At 35.7% G+C, this 17,639-nt stretch overlaps 3 protein-coding genes across 3 annotated transcripts; 2 read left to right on the top strand and 1 right to left on the bottom strand.

Annotated features, from left to right (window-relative positions):
* Positions 1–4,903, top strand: LOC18780717. The gene is given in 9 exon segments (XM_020561531.1): positions 1–322; positions 658–729; positions 841–872; positions 874–921; positions 923–1,034; positions 1,257–1,427; positions 1,733–1,942; positions 3,441–3,529; positions 3,985–4,903. Coding segments are annotated over 9 exon segments (1,467 nt in total). The 5' UTR covers positions 1–237; the 3' UTR covers positions 4,633–4,903.
* On the top strand, positions 6,740–11,193 carry LOC18780637 (ubiquitin domain-containing protein 1). The gene is made up of 4 exons (XM_007213924.2): positions 6,740–7,168; positions 8,433–8,555; positions 10,468–10,587; positions 10,803–11,193. Exons 1-4 carry the CDS (start codon positions 7,132–7,134, stop codon positions 10,865–10,867), a joined length of 345 nt encoding a protein of 114 aa, XP_007213986.1. The 5' UTR covers positions 6,740–7,131; the 3' UTR covers positions 10,868–11,193.
* LOC18780626 (DNA polymerase delta subunit 3) lies at positions 12,227–17,405 on the bottom strand. Its single transcript, XM_007213840.2, has 8 exons — positions 17,202–17,405; positions 16,593–16,648; positions 16,381–16,505; positions 15,749–15,908; positions 14,577–15,010; positions 13,855–14,412; positions 13,407–13,506; positions 12,227–12,727 (listed from the first exon to the last, which is right to left on the bottom strand). The coding sequence occupies exons 1-8, from the start codon at positions 17,268–17,270 to the stop codon at positions 12,604–12,606; spliced, it is 1,626 nt and encodes a 541-aa protein (XP_007213902.1). The 5' UTR covers positions 17,271–17,405; the 3' UTR covers positions 12,227–12,603.

Raw genomic sequence — 17,639 nt, 5'->3', positions numbered from 1 at the left:
GGAGAGAGAGAGCTTGAAAAACACTACAAAGCAAAGAGGTGTGTACCGGCTGTCAGTCACCATAATCAAGCTCCCCAAGTACTGAGCAAAAACACGGAGCCCCAGTTGGTACTTTGCTTCCAAAACCCAAAATTTACAAAACGCAGCTGCTCTGCAATTCAAATCAAAGTCATGATTTCGTAAACCTACTTATACTTGAAAATTCAAACCAACTTGCTCATCTCTCTTCCCAGTGCAATGAGAAATTCACTTTTCTTTCTCACTCTCCTAACACTCACTGTCGCTTACTCCCTCCAATTCCAAGCTCACGCTGCTCCTGCAGGTAACTATCACTCACCAACTTCTCTAACTCTCTCTCATGTTTTGGGTTGTGTGTTTGATCTGTTGGGTTACTGGGTATGCTTTGTATCCTCACTTGCTTCTCTTATGAATGTATAGCTTTATTATATAGATAATTAGATACCTAGTTCTTAGTTTTCTTGATTCTACTAAATTTGTTCTCTTTATTCTGATATTCCCAAATAGCTTTCTCTCACTCATACACTTGGTAATGATAATATGTTGTCTTCCTGTGATCTGCATATATACATCATGGGTTTTTTAGTTTCTTAATATTACTTCACTTATGATATGGTTTTGAATGAACTGTTTGCTCAGGACCATTAATAAAACACTTGTCTTCTCTTCTCAAGTGGACCAGGGAAATATCCTCCAAAACACCGCAATCAGGTAATTTGAAGTGACTTATTAGAATATTTGGTTCTTTTTCATGAACTTTATGCTTAATTGGCATAATTTCTGTACAGGTCTTATATGGTTTATCACTTTGTTGTATTGCAGATGGGAATGTTCTTCAATTTGAGAATGGGTACTTTAGTTGAGACTGTTTTGGAAGGTAATGACATTGGAGTAATTCCTTACCAAAATCCGCATCTCAGAGGATGGCGAACTCTTTGCCGTGACTCCGTTAACAGCAACATTATGCGGATTAGTGTTATGCAACAATACTTATGTTGTTTTACCGTATTGAGATTGTTCCTTCTTTTCCCTAACTTGATATTTAAATTTCCATTTTTACTTTTTTGACATTTTTCTATTTCAATTTTTTTTCTTTTGGTCAGATGAAAGTTTTCTGTATCAATTATTGATGCTCATATTTTCTTACTTTTGCCTTTTATGTTGTTGTAGAGGGTCGTTTGACTGTGGAATTCAATATTGTTGAGTTTTAGAGTAATATGAACATTTCATTACTGCAGATAGTAGGGGAAGATTGGTTGCTGGGTCATTTCAGGGTTACACAGGACATGTTGATGGAAAGCCAAGTGATGCTCGTTTCAATCATCCCAAAGGTGTAACTATGGATGATCAAGGGAATGTATATGTTGCTGATACCGTGAATCATGCCATAAGAAAGATTGGAGATGCTGGTACATCAGTACATGTAGTTCTTGTTACTTTCATAGTTAGTTAGAAGCTTCTACAGATGTATGCTGGCAACAAGTGAACTAAGGAAAAATATCAAATTTCTTTATGTATGTATGGCATGTATTTATGTTGAATTAGCAAAACTAATGTATGGAAATATAACTTGTACACGGGAATGTAAACTGTAAAAATTCCGAAGTTTTCTAGATTCTTTTTATTGAAAACCTTATTTACAAATTCCGATAAAAAGATTGAGTGGATTTTGTATAAATTATATTGTTCACATTCTTATACAAACTTTTTGCAGGTGTGACAACCATTGCGGGCGGGAAATCAAATGTTGCAGGCTACAGGGATGGGCCCAGTGAAGATGCGATGTTCTCAAATGATTTTGATGTGGTATATATTCAATCTACTTGTTCCTTGCTAGTTGTTGATAGAGGAAATGCTGCTCTCCGGCAGATCTCTCTCAACCAGGAGGATTGTGATTATCAGTACAGTTCAATTTCTGCCACAGGTTTGATCCGCTGTTGCTTATGTTTACTTTTCATTCATTAATGATGACATAAAAGCTCTATAACTCATGTTTTGGCTGTTATGGAAATGGAAATAGCTACACCATGCAATGTGTCTAGGCAGGCATACTCACTGATCTTCATGTGCATATGTACTATCTCTAGAATTTGCATAGGTTGTGTATAGCTGTTTTTTCCTTTTAGTTTATGCAAGTGTGATTTCACATTTTCTACTTTATGATGAACATGCACAATGATTTGATCAGTTCGCTTTGCTGACAAATGCTTATCGTTGTGTAATATTTAATTTGATACTGTAAATGAGAGGGATGTCAAATAGAAGGTCTATGTCTCGGAGGATCCAAAGAAAAACCATGGTGTTATGGTCAAACTTTAAAGTTCTTATTATTAAGAAGCAGAATGTGTGGAAGGTGATGGCCCATAAGTTGCCCTATCAGCTCAAATGTAGTATATGGCCATTAACTGATCAATGGGGACATAAAATAGCAGAGATATAGCAGCCATTTGCCACTTGTTGACATAAAATTAAAAGTTCAATTTGATGAATTTTTGTGTCGGCTGGATGTAATCTGGATCGAGGAATACTCTTTATGAAGATCAGGTGTTCACTTCATTGTAGTTCTTGATGTATAGGATGTCTCTATGTGTTTGTTAAAATTGTTTCCTTTGCAGACAGTTATATGGATATTAAGGAAGTAAATTCATTTCTAAGCTAGGAATAAGCATCACTGTGCTAGTAGAAGCCAAATGAAATAGGGCATGAGCTTAGAGAAGTAGTTTACTGGTGTCTAGACCTTTGCTCATATAACATTATACTACATCATCTTCATCAATGTCATACACTCAGCTTTTATTGTACTGTTGGTAGGGGGCTGTTGGAAATCAGACACTTCCTCGGCCCAGCATCGTATCAAGTTTTAATTTCAATCATATTTCTTGGTGCATATTTAGATCCCATGGCACTTGTGACCTGTGAATATGTAAGTATGGGTGGAAAGGAAGGGTTATGGTTGGTTTGAAGTTTTGAACAGATTAAAATGGACTGACATAGAGCTACAGTTCAGCAAATGCTATCATTAAACATTATCAAATTCAAAATTATGTCCATATTGTGTAACTTAACCGCAAATAGACATCAAGTTTTTACCTTTTGTGAAACAAATATAGACGTTATATGTATATGTAAGAAGGAAGCACTAATCGGAAAACCTATTTGAGACCACTGTATTGTGCATCCAGTGTAGAGGATATGATTCTGTTTGACATTCTCCTTTTTGCACAAGATATATGTAGTGTGTTCAGTTTCTTTAAACGACACAGATTTTGTTAATGATTTGCTTCTCTTTGAGTGTTTCTAATAAGCTTGTTATAATCCTGCATTATATGCGGCATTAAAATATCTGATATTTATGATGTTTCAAATTCTACTTCAGATTGTGCTGCCTCTTTCTGACTGACATTTGTGGGTCTTTTTGGCAGATGTGCTTATGGTTGTTGGTGCTGTCTTGGTAGGGTATGCTACATGCATGCTTCAGCAGGGATACGGACCTTCTTTCTTCTCGAGAACGGTATACCTCTTATGATCTACTAATGCATAAACATTATATTTCAAAGCTTGTCCTTGGTCTAGTCATGAATTTTACCAAAATTTGATTCATTTTCCACCCATCTCAGCTAATAAATGCATTACAAGCAAAACATGTTATTTAGTCAAATATTTCTGCCCTTATTTTTTTTTCATTACTGCTCGTGCATGCTTCAGTTTTCACAATTATCTCTTTCTTTTTCCTTTTTCTTTTTTCTTTCAAAGCATTCACTAATCTCTGAAGTCACCTTTTCTCGTGGAAAGGAAAAGTATGCTTCTGTGGTTTTACCATTTGTACAAGTTTTTCCTTGGTCTTGCCAAGTCAATCCATCTTTTTCTTTATTGCAATGTAATAGAGCTGTGCATGCTTCCCATTGTGGTAAATTCTGTTTGGTGCAAGTTGTGTTACTCGCTTAATGTAATGCATAACTTGTTTAGCAGCCACCTTTAAAGAGTGAAATTAAAGAGCATCCAAGCAATGGGAAATCTTCTCCAATGGTGGAGAGCATGAAAGAGGAACCAGGATGGCCATCTTTTGGACAGCTCATCATTGATCTATCCAAGCTTGGGCTTGAAGCATTGGCTGGCATATTTGTTCACTTCATCCCCTCCCGTTTTATGCCTGGTGGCTCCCAGAAAGGCCTCACACCATTAAAAGATGCTCTTAGGATGCCTGAAGATGAAGCTGAGACCCCATTAGTTCAGAGACAGAGTGCTCCTGCTCCTCTATCTGAGACTCGACAGGCCCATACACCCAATGCAAGTGAGAAATATTCAGAAATGAAGCCACCAAAGATGAAGTCAGCTAGTTTTAAAGATCCCTCTTTGTCAAGCAAGCACCGGTCTTCAAAGCGACAGGATTCTGCAGAATTCTATGGATCTGGTGAGGTTGCTTCTTATAGCAGGTCTAAGAGCCAGAAAGAAAGACCAAGGCACCGCCAACGAGATAAGAGTGGTGAGGTAGTTTTTGGAGCTGGGACAGAACCAAAACCCATGGATATGAAGGCAGCAGGTTATGACAATCCAAAGTTTGAAAATTACAATATCAGGAGCAGGTATGGACCTGATAGCTCGTATCGCTTTTGATCAAACTGTGACCTAGTGATTGCTGCCCTTCAAATTTCAGCTAGTTTTTGCCCTATCTTGAATGTGCATCCTGTATTTCATTTTGAACTAGTCTGTAACCGAAGATGTGTTTTAAAAAGAAAATTACAGATGGCTTAGCTGAGACTCAACAATGGTGTAACAAGCACTATCTTACATATGACTGTTTAGTTTAGGGACCATAACACGGCTGTCATTTTGTTAAGAAGTTAATGAGAAACTCGACATGCAGAATGGTTTGCATATTTTCGAATTTCTTCTTTTGTTTTGCATAATATGGTCACTGGTTGGAAACTCATACGCTAATCAGGTTGATATCGTTAAAAATTAATAAATTTGCAAGTATTTCGAAAAATAGTAAATGTATTAGTGAAATTGTCTTCTAGGCATAGGGTGTCATAATCATATATTTATAATAGGTGGGTGGATATTGGTAAAAACGGTGATGGATAGATGGGTGTCATAATCATAAATTTATAATAGGTGGGTGGATATTGGTAAAACGGTGATGGATAGATGCATTCAACCTAAAAGGGTGTCGACCTAAAAAAAAACCTGAAATGGTGTCTTTCGAAGGAGGTCATTTGGAAAGAGATATGGACATAAATTTTTGGTTTGTTTGAGAGTGATTCTGGATATGCCAAAATCACTTATGAGGAGAAGATGTGTTTCCCCATATAATCACTTTAAGTGATTTTGGGGAGAACCATCTCCCATGTGCTTCTCCATAAAATCACTAAGTGAATACATAGAGAAGTGATTCTCTATAAAAGTGCTTGTCGGCCTATTCAAAATCACTCTCAAATGAGCCCTTAAAAAAAGCTGATGTTAGATGGGTTGTATTGAAAGGAAACTAGGAAACAACCAAACCAAAGTAAATTATTGCTCACTGAACCAATTACCAGTAGGATGAGTATGTAGGTAGACCTAAAAATTACTTTTACAAGATCAGAAAAACAGAAAGAATTAAGGTTACAAGGATTGATTTGGCTCTAGAAAGGTATAAAGGTCTCTTTAGAATGACAAAAGGCCACTGTTGAAGGATTTAAAGATGAAAACGAAAAGTCTTGAACAACAAAGAGTCCCCACTGCCCGCTGGTTTGGTTTCTAAACATTCCTGTCAACCTCACAAGTCACATTGAGATAGAAAGATGGATAAATAGATAGACAGATTAGAAGCATTGAGAGTTTAGTCAAGCAGCAAATAGAAGAGGGAGATTAGATGGTGGCATAGTGCCAAGTTTATTTAAATATTGAATTATCGTACAAAATACTTCCGGCCGAACTCATCATTAGTTTCTTTGAATATTTCGTCTAAATAGACTGTGATGCCTCCCTCTTAAAAATGAAAATAAAATGTTGAATGTCACCAGAAATACATGCACAATACATTACATTCACATGCTTCATTATAGTTTACCAATACACAACTAAAAAATAGCGCATATAACTATTAATATGTATACCACATATATAATATATTTATTTTTGGGACTCACCTAATATAAATACTAAATGAAAAAAGTTTGTGAACACGATTGACAAAGTGAGAGATGAAATAAGCAGAAAGATAAATACATGAGAATTCATTGGGTCGATAATAATTACTAATTGAAATTTTTTTTATACAGAGCATCTCTACGAGGAAGATGCCAAAAACTAGGTAAATTTCATTTGTCTTGTTATATCAGTATTTTCATGTTTTAAGAGAAGAGACAAATGGGTAGGCAAAGTATACATACTCTCTCCAATAAGGTAATATTGCATACTTCAAAATGAAGAGGTATACCGAGCTCTACTTGCTTTTTATAATAAAATATTATCTCTACTCTCTCACTTATTTTCTATAAAATATAATAGTAAATGTAAAAAAATAAAAAAAGGTTTGTAGACTTGCATTGCCTAGTCTTTTGGAGTGACCAACTTTTTTCATAAAACAAATGGGTATGCAATGAAAATAACACTATTTTACCATCACCGATCAATAATACTACGCAAAATGAAAGTGTTATCACTCGTGTCATAATGTTATTGGCATGAGATATCAAAATAGTGATACTTGTATTTCATGAAAGTATTTCTCTGAATCCACACTACACCAAAAATTGAGACCAATCCAACTAACACTCTATTTGTAGAAAAATATTAAAATATTTAAAAAAGTAAAATAAAGAAAAAGTAGAAGATGTTTCCTGTCATTCGTATATAATTGAGCAATGATTAATTAAATCATAAATACATAAAAAAAAATCTAAAAAAAATCTAATAAAGCGTCCGACTTTTACTATTACAACTCTCGATCTGTCACCGGAAAAACCGCAGGTTCTCTGGCCGGAAGTCAGGTCGGGTCGGGTCTATCCACTTTTGACTTTGCGTCTTCACGAAGCTGAAGCTCGAAGCTCAAAGCTGCTTGCTTGCTTCTTCTTCTGCTTCTTTCGGAGCTCTCAATTTCTCTCGTTTTCGTTTATCTCTCTCTGTAGAATGGGTTGTGCTGGATCGTCACAGACCAAAGGAGACGGTGAGGTCACTTTATCATTCTTTGCCTCAGTTCGTTTTTCTTTTGGGTTTGATGCTTTGGCTTCCGTTTGGCTGCTTGGAAAACGCAGGAAACGAAAGTTGAAATCTTTGAAGTGATTGTAAAATACTGATATGATTTACAGAGAAAGGTTGAGCTTAGCTGAGCTGAGCTGAGTCAAGCTGTTGAATTCTTTGTTTTCCCTGAAATTTTGTTCATGCAATTGGGGTTTATGAATTATTGTTATTTTAACTTCAACAATCAGTTTCTAATATGGTTTGCAAGATTCATATGCTTTGTTGTTTGACAATGCTCAAAAGGATGAAGCAGTGGAATTCTTTTGAGAAAAAGAACAGGGAACCTTCATTGCATTTTGGTAGATAGAGTTAGAAAGAGGATTAAGCACTGGCATTCCGTTTAGCTGAAGAATCAAACACCTGAAATTTGCGGTTATAGAGATCGATGTAGGCCTTTAAATGTGCTTTCAACTATCAAGCTGTGCATTGAAAAGCCAGACTTAGAATTTATGCTGAAGATGGTATTGGGCATTCTTTGATTCAGACAATTTTGTTACTGTTATTATCTTTCTGATCTTAACATCGATGTGTGCGTGTTGACATTAGTTTCCAGCCTGTATGTTGGACGTTTATGTGATCATAAATGAAAAACATTAGGTGGTTTTATTAGTTTAGCCCCAAATTCAGAAAGTCTTGTATGTATCTTCCTCTTCTCTCTTACCCTTGTGTTCATGCCCATGTCTGCGTGTGCCTGAATGTATGTGTGATCTGCGCTTTTTTATAGATCGCAAGCTGAAAGTTGTGCAATGATATGCGTTAGATAAAATTTTAGTTTATTATGCCATCTGTTATATTGTGAAGTACTACTGGAAAGAGAATTTAGGTCTTATTGAACTTATGAATGTCATAGTTGGAAGGCATACATAATCCAGAAAAAATCATGAGTTTTCCTTTTCTAGACTAGTTTATTGAACTACTTCAGGTTATTATTGGATGGGGATTTGTGGTTGTACTGCTTAAGTATTTCTTTTTAGTTCACAGAAGAAAATAAGGGAAAGGAAAGAAGTAGGCTCATCTGTTGGGGGCTTCAGTTGATGGAATAAAGTTGTCACTGTTTTGTTGTTCTTTCTATTAATAAATCCTTGATTATATTTGGATCATTTTCAATGCGCTGAAAAAGTGGTTGATTGTTGGAATTTAAAAGCACTCGTAATTTCAGAGGCAATAATTAGAACTTGTATATCAAACAGGGGCTTTGAAAAAGGTTCGGAAGCCAAAACCTTGGAAGCATCCTCAGCCATTAACAAAGTCTCAGCTCTTGCAGTTGCGTGAAGAGTTTTGGGACACTGCTCCTCACTATGGAGGCAGGAAAGGTAATATTTCCTCTGAATGTATGTATAATGACAATGAATAATTACAGAAAATCTTTGGGGTTCTTTTTGTTTTCTTTGGATTGAATTTTGGGCTCTACCTAAGGTTAGCTTACCTGGTATGAAATTACTTAGTCAGTGTTTTTTATTTTTTACATTTTGTTCCTACTGAGATAATATTTTTCTATAACACAAACAGATCTTTCACATTTGTGAAAATCATAAGAAAACCAAGGGGTGGCAACTAAACAAAGGAACAATAGAATGTGTTCATATATGGAAAACCAGGGAAGATATCTGGAAATCTTTGCAATTTAGAATTATATCTTTCATCATAATCCGCCATATTTAATTCATCAGGACAGCCATTTTCTTAAACCTATCAGTAATGATTAGTGAGCTTGATTGTATACACACACAGTAAGAAGGGTAATAGAAGCTCTTATCATGTGAACATTGACTTGAGAAAACAGGATGAAAACTATACTTTATTGCTTTTCTAGTCACCTTTAGATATTCAACAGTTGGTTTGAGACGGGTTTCCTTTCAGTTGTTTGAGTTCAATCCACAAAATAAATTGTAGAACTCTTAGTTTTTATTATAATTGTCTGTTGATGTATCAATTCAACCATTATATGCACTCATTTGAGATTGAATGACCATTAAGGTGCATAAATGTTCTAGAGAACTTGAGTACGAGATTTTAAACTATAAAATTTTGGTAAGTTTATGATCATCCTGAATAATTCATGAGTTCTGTATAGAAATGAATAGTAAAGATACCCGAATCTTGGTATTGACCCTGAGCATTCTTAATAGTATAGGGGAATCTGATTTTCATATACTGTTGTGTGTTCTGGAGCAGCGCTCCAAGCATGTTTGTATTATTATCTGTATAACTAAGCAGGCTTTGGTCTTGTGCTGGTTGTGTTTCCCTTTTCAGTTTGAAAGAGGGGTGGGTGGAGTTTATCCCTTTAAAGTGTTGTTCTTATGACAGTTTGGAGTTTCTCTCACCATTCTAAAGATTAAACTTCTAGTTCAGTTTGGGTATCCTATGACGGCTCTATCTGTTTTATTCAGAACTAGCATTTGCCTAAGAAATGTCTTAATTGGATAGAAGGTGTTTGTTTTGGGGGGTAATTTTAGTGTAAGGTATACTGAGTAACCCAGGAACTTTTCTGTAGAAGGTCTTGTAGCTTAAATGAGGGTTTGTTAGTGTATAAGGTCAAGACGAGTGAGGATAAACTGTTAAATGAATGCAAACCAGGGTAGGAATAAGGGGGAACCAATATTGGAGATGATCACATCATGCGAATGCAATGGTAGCTAATGGCTGCATCAATATGGATTCTGACATTGAACAAACTACAACGTCATGGGAAGGTTAAAAGAGTGTGGGTTGTCATGGGAAGGACATGATGGCTTATTATTAAATAAAATACAACCTATATGGGGTACTATGGTTGAAAAGGATTGTGCTTCATCTTACCCAGATGAAAAAAGGATTAGCGTCTTGTCCAAATATCTAAGGGTGGGATTTGTATTTAGTTGAATAAGTTCTTCACTAGTGGGCACCTCTGACCTTCTGATATTACCAATGTAATATCAGAATGTTGCAAATATTACCAATGATCACATGCCATGATGCCACCCAGCGATGGTTCACACAAGTCTTCTCAATATTTTTTTCCCTATATTTTGATGTGTTTGTTTTTGTAATAGGAAGTGGTGTTGTAGGCTCATGCTTCTGATAGAAAAATTAAAAAGGATTTTTTCAAAAGAAAAGTGATTATCGTGATCAAGTTCTTATTTGACTTTCCATTGCAACTGCGGTTTTTTTTCCCCCTCTTTTTGAAGTCACATTATTCACACATGTTATATCTGAACCATAAATTTCACTTATACTGGACTTTAGAGATTTGGGATGCACTTCGAGCTGCTGCTGAAGCAGATCTAAGCCTTGCACAAGCGATTGTGGACAGTGCTGGGGTCATTGTTCAAAGTGCTGATTTGACAATTTGCTATGATGAAAGAGGTACTTATCCAATTTGCATTTGTCTTCACAACTATTTGCTGCCTCGAAAACACTCCTATCTATGCAGGTTTTATTTTTTATTTTTAAAAATTACCAAAACTGTATCTTTTTCAAGGTTGTTAGGATTCAGTGGTGCTAAATTATCAAATTTACCTTCATAAGTTCTCTTTATTTTCAAATCCTCTTGGCTTGCCCCCTTACATGACTTCTCGCAGGTGCAAAATATGAACTACCCAAGTATGTTTTGAGTGAGCCAACCAACTTGATTCGAGAGAGTTGACTCAAGGAGAGGATATGACAAACTTTGTTCACAAGATTGAATGTAAATCATGTATATTTTTCTCTCATTCTCTTCCATATCTTTAATAGAGTTGGTCACTTTTTATGCTTTTCCATTTGCATTCACTTGGATTCTTCCTAGTTTGCTGTAATCTTCAGTTGGACAGGAATGCTTGGACTTATTTTATCTCACTTGTTCCTTCTCCCTCCCTCTCTCTCTCCCCCCCTCCCCCCGAAAGAAAACCCCCAGGTTGTACCAAATCTTTGGAACCAACAAGATGCAGATAAACGTATTTTGTGATATTCAAAATTTCATTTTCTGTAAGTAGTTAAGACTCTATGGACTCTTGTTGGAGCTCTACGCTGTCATAAGCCAAAGGTTATTAGGCTTTAGCGCCATCCTTTGTATTCGAAGTTTGCTTTTGTTTACTGCTTCAAATTGTGTCATTATGAGTTCCTTTTACATGAATTCAATTCAATGAATAGTGTGAGTGAACCCCATGAGTAGAGATCATTGCTACTTTTATAAGTACCTAATAATGACCAAAATATAATTAAGCCCAAAAAACAGATAATCATGATGTTACTTGAGTGCACCCGTCTATTTACACTTCTGTAACTTTGTTGTTGATGCTTCAGTATTAACTCTGCTCAAAATCTTTTTTTATTTTTTATTTAAAAAAAAATTATAACAACATTGCCCAAATTGTTACAAATAACAAAGCCTGTAGACCAATGAACCTGCAAAATACTCGGCCACGTTGTCAGTCCAATTCTACATATTTGGCTAAGTCATCATTACTTTTATCCCCAAAACTAGCCGTTATTAGAGCTATTGGGACAAGAAAAGTATGTCCTTTGACATCATGTAAAGAAATTTTGAAACCGAAAACATTGAAAAGCCAAGGCTAACTTAAAAAGGTGGCCAAAAAAAAAAAAAAAAAAAAACTTAAAAGGTGGCCACCCTAGTAGGCTGGACGACACACCTTTCTAACTTCAAGATAAATTCTTGAATTCGAGGGGTGGATCATATCACTCATCTATTCACACACACAAATAAGAGGGAGCACACTGGTCCCACTCAATGCAAAGATCCCCTTTTTTGTGTGTGGCTAGATGAGTTACGTGACTGTGTCAAAGAATCCCTGCTTGTAGTTAAGGTACGCAGAAAATCCCAATTTTGGGTTTTGGTCATAAAGAAACGAGGCAAATACTATTTGTTCTAGCTTCTGTTGGAGTCTAGCTGCCCAAAGAAAAAAAAAAAAAAAAAAATCCCTTCAGTTGGAGTCGAAACAGTTTATTCAATGTGATGAAGTTAAATGCTTCACTGCAACAAATCTTTCAAATGGTGGTCAAATTCTTAATAAATAAAATTTTCATTTATGTCGATGGTAAACTTGAATGGCCGGTGAACCACAATGTGGAATATGCCATCCCTACCTGCATTCATGATCCAAGGTAGAATATGAACACAGGCACATTTAAATTTGAAGTAATCAGACTATCCAAATGGCCCCATGTGTGCACTCTGCTAGTACAAAAATAAACCATGACGGTTTAATGCTGAAATTAAGAGTATAAATCCGAAAGAAGAGAATATACACATTCGAGCCCTCGATTAGCAGCAGAGAAGAAAAGCAAACACTCTTCTCTCTGTCATCTTTGAAAATATAACAAGATGTAAGAACCGTTATAATCAAACACTGCTGCAGGGATCCTTGGGGTTTGAAAAAGGGCTTAGACCTTCTTGAAGAACGAAAGAATATTGCCTTGCTTAGGGTCCTTGTTTCCACCCTTTTTGCTTCCTGCTTTACCATTTGTTGGAGCAGTGTTTACCACTGACTTCTTAGCTGCAGGAGGCCTGGATTAACAAATCCAACATTAGAGTTCAGGCACCAGGCACAAGCTAAAACTTCAGCAAAAAAAAGTCAATGAAATGAAATATTTTGGCACAAATGAAGCATAACAAGACTGACTTATCCAAGCTAGGAAGTAAAAGAAACCACATGAATGCCTCGATTACTAGTACAAGTATACAAGGCCAACTGTGATGATCAGAATTCAAAACAATTGAGATATACAGCATCGGATCTACATGTTTTTCTAACATCTCACTATTTGATGCAGTATATCCAGAACATGATTATTCAATATTCTAGCTGTTCAAGCCTGCACTACCTGGTTGCAACATCAGATACAATTACCCGTCTCTAACACAAGGCAATGACATTTGCCACATTGTTTCAACCCACAAATTTACAGGGAGTTGGAATCAGCACAGTTGAATAAGATGTGAACTTTTTTGGTATGTTTGTAATCCCACTGATCAAGAATTCACATGATGTGAAAAAGAATAGAGCGTGAAAAACAAAGAAGATGTTGTTCCTTTACAAGCATCCTAGACAAGTAAAATGGAAACTTGCAAGTTAAGCAGACTGGTCCTTATCAATAACACAAGTAACATGGATAAAACGGAAATAATAATACCACGAATAAAAAATATAATAATAGTAATAGTAATTGTAACGAATTAAACTAACCTGTTAACAGCACTGGCAACTGTATTATCAACTTTCTTCGTTATACTAGTGTCGGCTTTCTTTGCTTCTGTCTCCTCACCCTCCCAGATTACCTCAGTCACTGTATAAATTAGATTAAAAGTAAATTAGTAATAGATAAAAAATAGACATATATGTCTTGTTCAAAGTGATACAGGAGAAGATTACCTCACACAGTGAGAAAATATTTATTTTTGATTGATTTCAACTATATATAACCTAAAAGGAAACTAATATTAAACAGTTACAATAAGTTGCAAAAGAAAAACTTACTTATAAACAGTTACTATGAAGTCCATCGTAATTTACTATATTTGGTTGAATAAGAGCAAAGGTTAAATTTTACAGCAGAAACAGCCATGCTAACTTGCCAAGTAACATACTGCAAATGGGACTCTTTGAAAATCGAGGCATCTAAACCAAAGCGTACCTTCTCTTCCACGTTCATCAATCACTGTCTTCAAAACTTTTCTTCTTTTAGGTGAACTTGAAGCAGCGGTGTTCAGTTTATCCTTTTTGTTAAGATCTTTTTCGGGAATACAGCTATGTGTCTTCTCTTTCAGGATAATCCCAGCATTTCTCCCTTTGCTGATGCCTGAAACTGAAGAATCTTCTCTGAAAGATTGGTTAGATTTTCGATCAACAGAAACCTCTTCCTTAACCATGGGTTTATCTTCTACCTTGGGCTTATCTTCTACCTTGGGTTTATCTTCTACCTGCTCGTCAAAGTTCAAACTGGTTCCCTCTGGAACGAAAACTTTGCTACTTTCTTTCAGATCTTGGCATGATTGCTCTTTTTGATTATCTGGTGATGCTAAATTAACTGCATCTTCATCTTCGTCATCATCTGAGAAATCAAAGACAACCCTCCTTTTTCTAGTGCCTTCCCCGTTGGAAGCTCTCTTGAAATTGACTTCGTGACCATCATCGTCGCTGCTGACACTGGCTACTGCTTCTTGGGCACAAACTTGAGCGTCTGCACTAGCTCCTGAAGTGGGAGGAAGGACACAAAGATACATTTCAGCCAGCAATACAATTTTTTAGCAAAACAAAACCACCCGTATTGCATCTAAAATGTTTCTCAGAGAATTTTAAATTCCCAACTTATCCATCATGGCAAGAGGTAAAAAGATAAAGCAAAATGAAACCAACCAGTATGATTAAGAATAGAATTATTATTTTCTGACAGAGTATTTGACTTTGGCTTGACAGATGCACGACCCCACAAATTTGCCAATGAACCTCCAGAAGCAGAAGAGCTTTTATCATTTTGGACTTTCTTTTTGTTAGCAGGCACAGGAGGAACTTTATCTTTGACTGCTGGTGGTTTGTTAGCCTGATCAAAAGCTCCTGTTCCATTGCTTTCACTTTTGACATCTTTTACCACATTGGGAGCCTGTAAACCAACTTTTGGGCTAGATTGTTGTCCTTTATTCTGGACATGTTTTGGAAATGCAATATTTTGATGAGTTAAATTGCTTTCAGATGGCCCTACAACTGCTTTGGTTTTAAGTTGTGGAGCTTCAATGCTCAATGGCATTCCCTCCATATTACGCTTAACAAAGGAATTGGAAATCCCACAAAACCTGAAGAAGAGGAGCATCGAAAATCAAGGAAGCCAAATATCACATATGTAGTTGTATAAATATGTCTTATATCTCTCAAATAGATTAAAGTCCTGTGAAAATAATACATTAAATTCTAGCAAAGAAAACAAAAATATGAATGGAACAATTCCCTCTCAGCTGAGTACACTACCATGCATGAGTGCTGAAAACATAAACTCTAGTATTTTGCAAAGTATAAAAGCCAAATGTCCTCTCCTAGAATTTTCAGAATTTTAGGAATATCTGATGCAAAACAAAGAATGAGGTTTTTTAATTTCCAATCAGAGACAAAAAGAACAAAATTTGATTAAGTTCTTTAACCTTGAGATGAACAATTTCATCTTTAAAAATCTAAGAGCAATTTTTTTTTTTTGGGTCTGAATCTAAGAGCATATAGTGATAGATCATTTTGAACTACTAATCTGAGCCTTTTCTTTATGATAACTAAAATGAAATACTGTTAATAAGCAGAAAATAAGTCAAATAAAATTAAAAACTCAGAGTGATAGATCTTTTTCATTCACTTTTCTTCATCTTTCTGTGCTTTCTATAAAGGGTTCCAATGAATAAACGGTCAAACTATCAAGTAATCATCACTGAGCCGAAGAATAAATAAAAAAATCTGTTCAGATTCACCAGACTCAGCACCGGAACTTCCTAAATTTTAAAGAAAAAGCATACATTTTATATACAGATGTACAATGAAATGAAATATACCTGTTATCCCTCAAGCAATTTTCAACCGATGGAGCCTGCTTGAAGAGCTCCTCTGCTTGTACAAATTCAGCATTCCACAATGCAGCTGGATCCTTTGGGATGCAAGCTTGCACACTATAAACCTCGACTGAACAGTTGCCTTCAAATTCTTCTTTTGCTTCTGCATAAAAGCTGAGAGACATGAGTTCCATAATATTTTCACTTACCTGATGTTTAATAACAAGACGGACCAAGTCTTATTAAAAAGATGATGATACACAGACGGAACAGTTATATTAGATTCAACAATTACATATATTTTTTAAAAAGTGAAACCAATGTTGGTATATTGCTCATGAAAGTATGAATAAGTTCAAAAGATATAATAGCATCTATTCCAAACTGCGGAACCATAACTCAAGTACTATGTGTGTACTAGTTATATAATTCTATGCTGCGGAACCATATGCTGTGTATATAATCCTATGTGTGTACTAGTTATAAGGTTTGCGGAAAAAGTACAAAACATCCTATTGGAAATCTCTCTTTCTCTCTCTCTCTCTCTCTCCCATGTTGCATTGAATAAAACCAGGATGAACGCCAGTGATATCAGCATAAGTATATGTGCACACTATTCTATAATTAAATGTTACCTGCAAGTTTAGGCCCAGAAACAAGCCTTATATGGTAGCTCGAAGGATTGCTCTTCAACCAGCCAGCCAAAACATATACCACTTCCAACCCATTTCCATGTTTTTCAACAAACTCATGGAGTAACCTATATATACAAACTGTCAATCACATGTAAACCAAAAAAAAAAAAAAAAAAAAAAGCAAGCCAGAAGCTTTTAAGACAGTTCCCTACCTCTTCGCAGCATTGGAAGACACCAAGTAATTCCGACTCAGCCATTTGTAGGAAACCTGCCCATCAGCATTGAAAGTAGCTTTCTTTAGACAATATTATGAATTCCTATGAGGTTCCTCAAATCTCAACTCAAGTTCTAGTGAAAATTTTCTTTGTTCATCTTTAACAAACTTCAGGATTATCTATATTCAACTAAACATGCAAGTCACATTTCAATCTCCAAATCAAAATGAGAGGGTTTCCTAGCTTATTTCATTTCTGCAACAACCCATTATCATATCCTTAAAAAAAATTACTTTAAAAAGTAAACTTTTTCAGCTTGCTGATGCCAGTACAAGATTCGTATAGCAGCAGACATCAATATAGGCACTATATCGCAAGATAACAGTAAACTAGTTGAAACAAAGCGAAATTCAGCAAAACCCTTGTCAGAGCTCCATAATAACAGAGTATTCAGCGGCAAAAAATTCTAAATAAAAGAAACTCGAAGCGAAATTCATATTGCAAAAACGATGGGCCGTATCAATATCACAGTGAATTAAGATAATAGTTACAAAATTGTGAAATACAAGAAGAAAAACGAGAGATTGAGAAAGGGTGGATTGTTACCACTTGAAGTTGATCGGAGACGAGGGTTTCGATGTCTTGGATGATTCCTAGGGTTTCGATTTGGGCCATTTTTTCAAAAAAGGAAAAACTTGGGTCGTTAATTTTCTCTACGAATAACAATAAGAGCCCGTGAAAAATAGATCTTCAATGATTTTCCCTCCCAAAGCTCACCTCTTTTTCCCGCCATTCTCTGAGTGGTTACAACTTACAACTTACAACTTACAAGCTATAAATTATGTTATGTAGTTCGCATAGGCACGTGCTCTGTGGATTGGCACGTGCTTATTTGGGAAGCCATAGTCAGGGTTTGCTCTCCTTTTTTTTTTTTTTTTTTCCCCTTCCCTACTTTGCTTCGATTGATGCAATCATGCAAATTCCATTTTTAGGTCATGAAAATTCCAATTTACTTATACTTTAAAAAAAAAATTTGATCGACGG

Source organism: Prunus persica, chromosome G4 (genome assembly GCF_000346465.2).
Source record: "Prunus persica cultivar Lovell chromosome G4, Prunus_persica_NCBIv2, whole genome shotgun sequence".
Classification (NCBI taxonomy): Eukaryota; Viridiplantae; Streptophyta; class Magnoliopsida; order Rosales; family Rosaceae; genus Prunus; species Prunus persica.
This window is presented reverse-complemented; position numbering and strand designations above follow the sequence as displayed.

Bases quoted from the DNA above. Each gene is read 5' to 3' on its own strand.
- LOC18780637 (XM_007213924.2), top strand. From the start codon at position 7,132: ATGGGTTGTGCTGGATCGTCACAGACCAAAGGAGACG. The intron at 7,169-8,432 runs GTGAGGTCACTT...TATATCAAACAG, and splicing joins GTCACAGACCAAAGGAGACG to GGGCTTTGAAAAAGGTTCGG. The intron at 10,588-10,802 runs GTACTTATCCAA...GACTTCTCGCAG, and splicing joins AATTTGCTATGATGAAAGAG to GTGCAAAATATGAACTACCC.
- LOC18780626 (XM_007213840.2), bottom strand. From the start codon at position 17,270: ATGGCCCAAATCGAAACCCTAGGAATCATCCAAGACATCGAAACCCTC. The intron at 15,909-16,380 runs GTAACATTTAAT...GCTTTTATGCAG, and splicing joins TTCTGGGCCTAAACTTGCAG to AAGCAAAAGAAGAATTTGAA. The intron at 14,413-14,576 runs GTTGGTTTCATT...CTCCCACTTCAG, and splicing joins TTCTATTCTTAATCATACTG to GAGCTAGTGCAGACGCTCAA.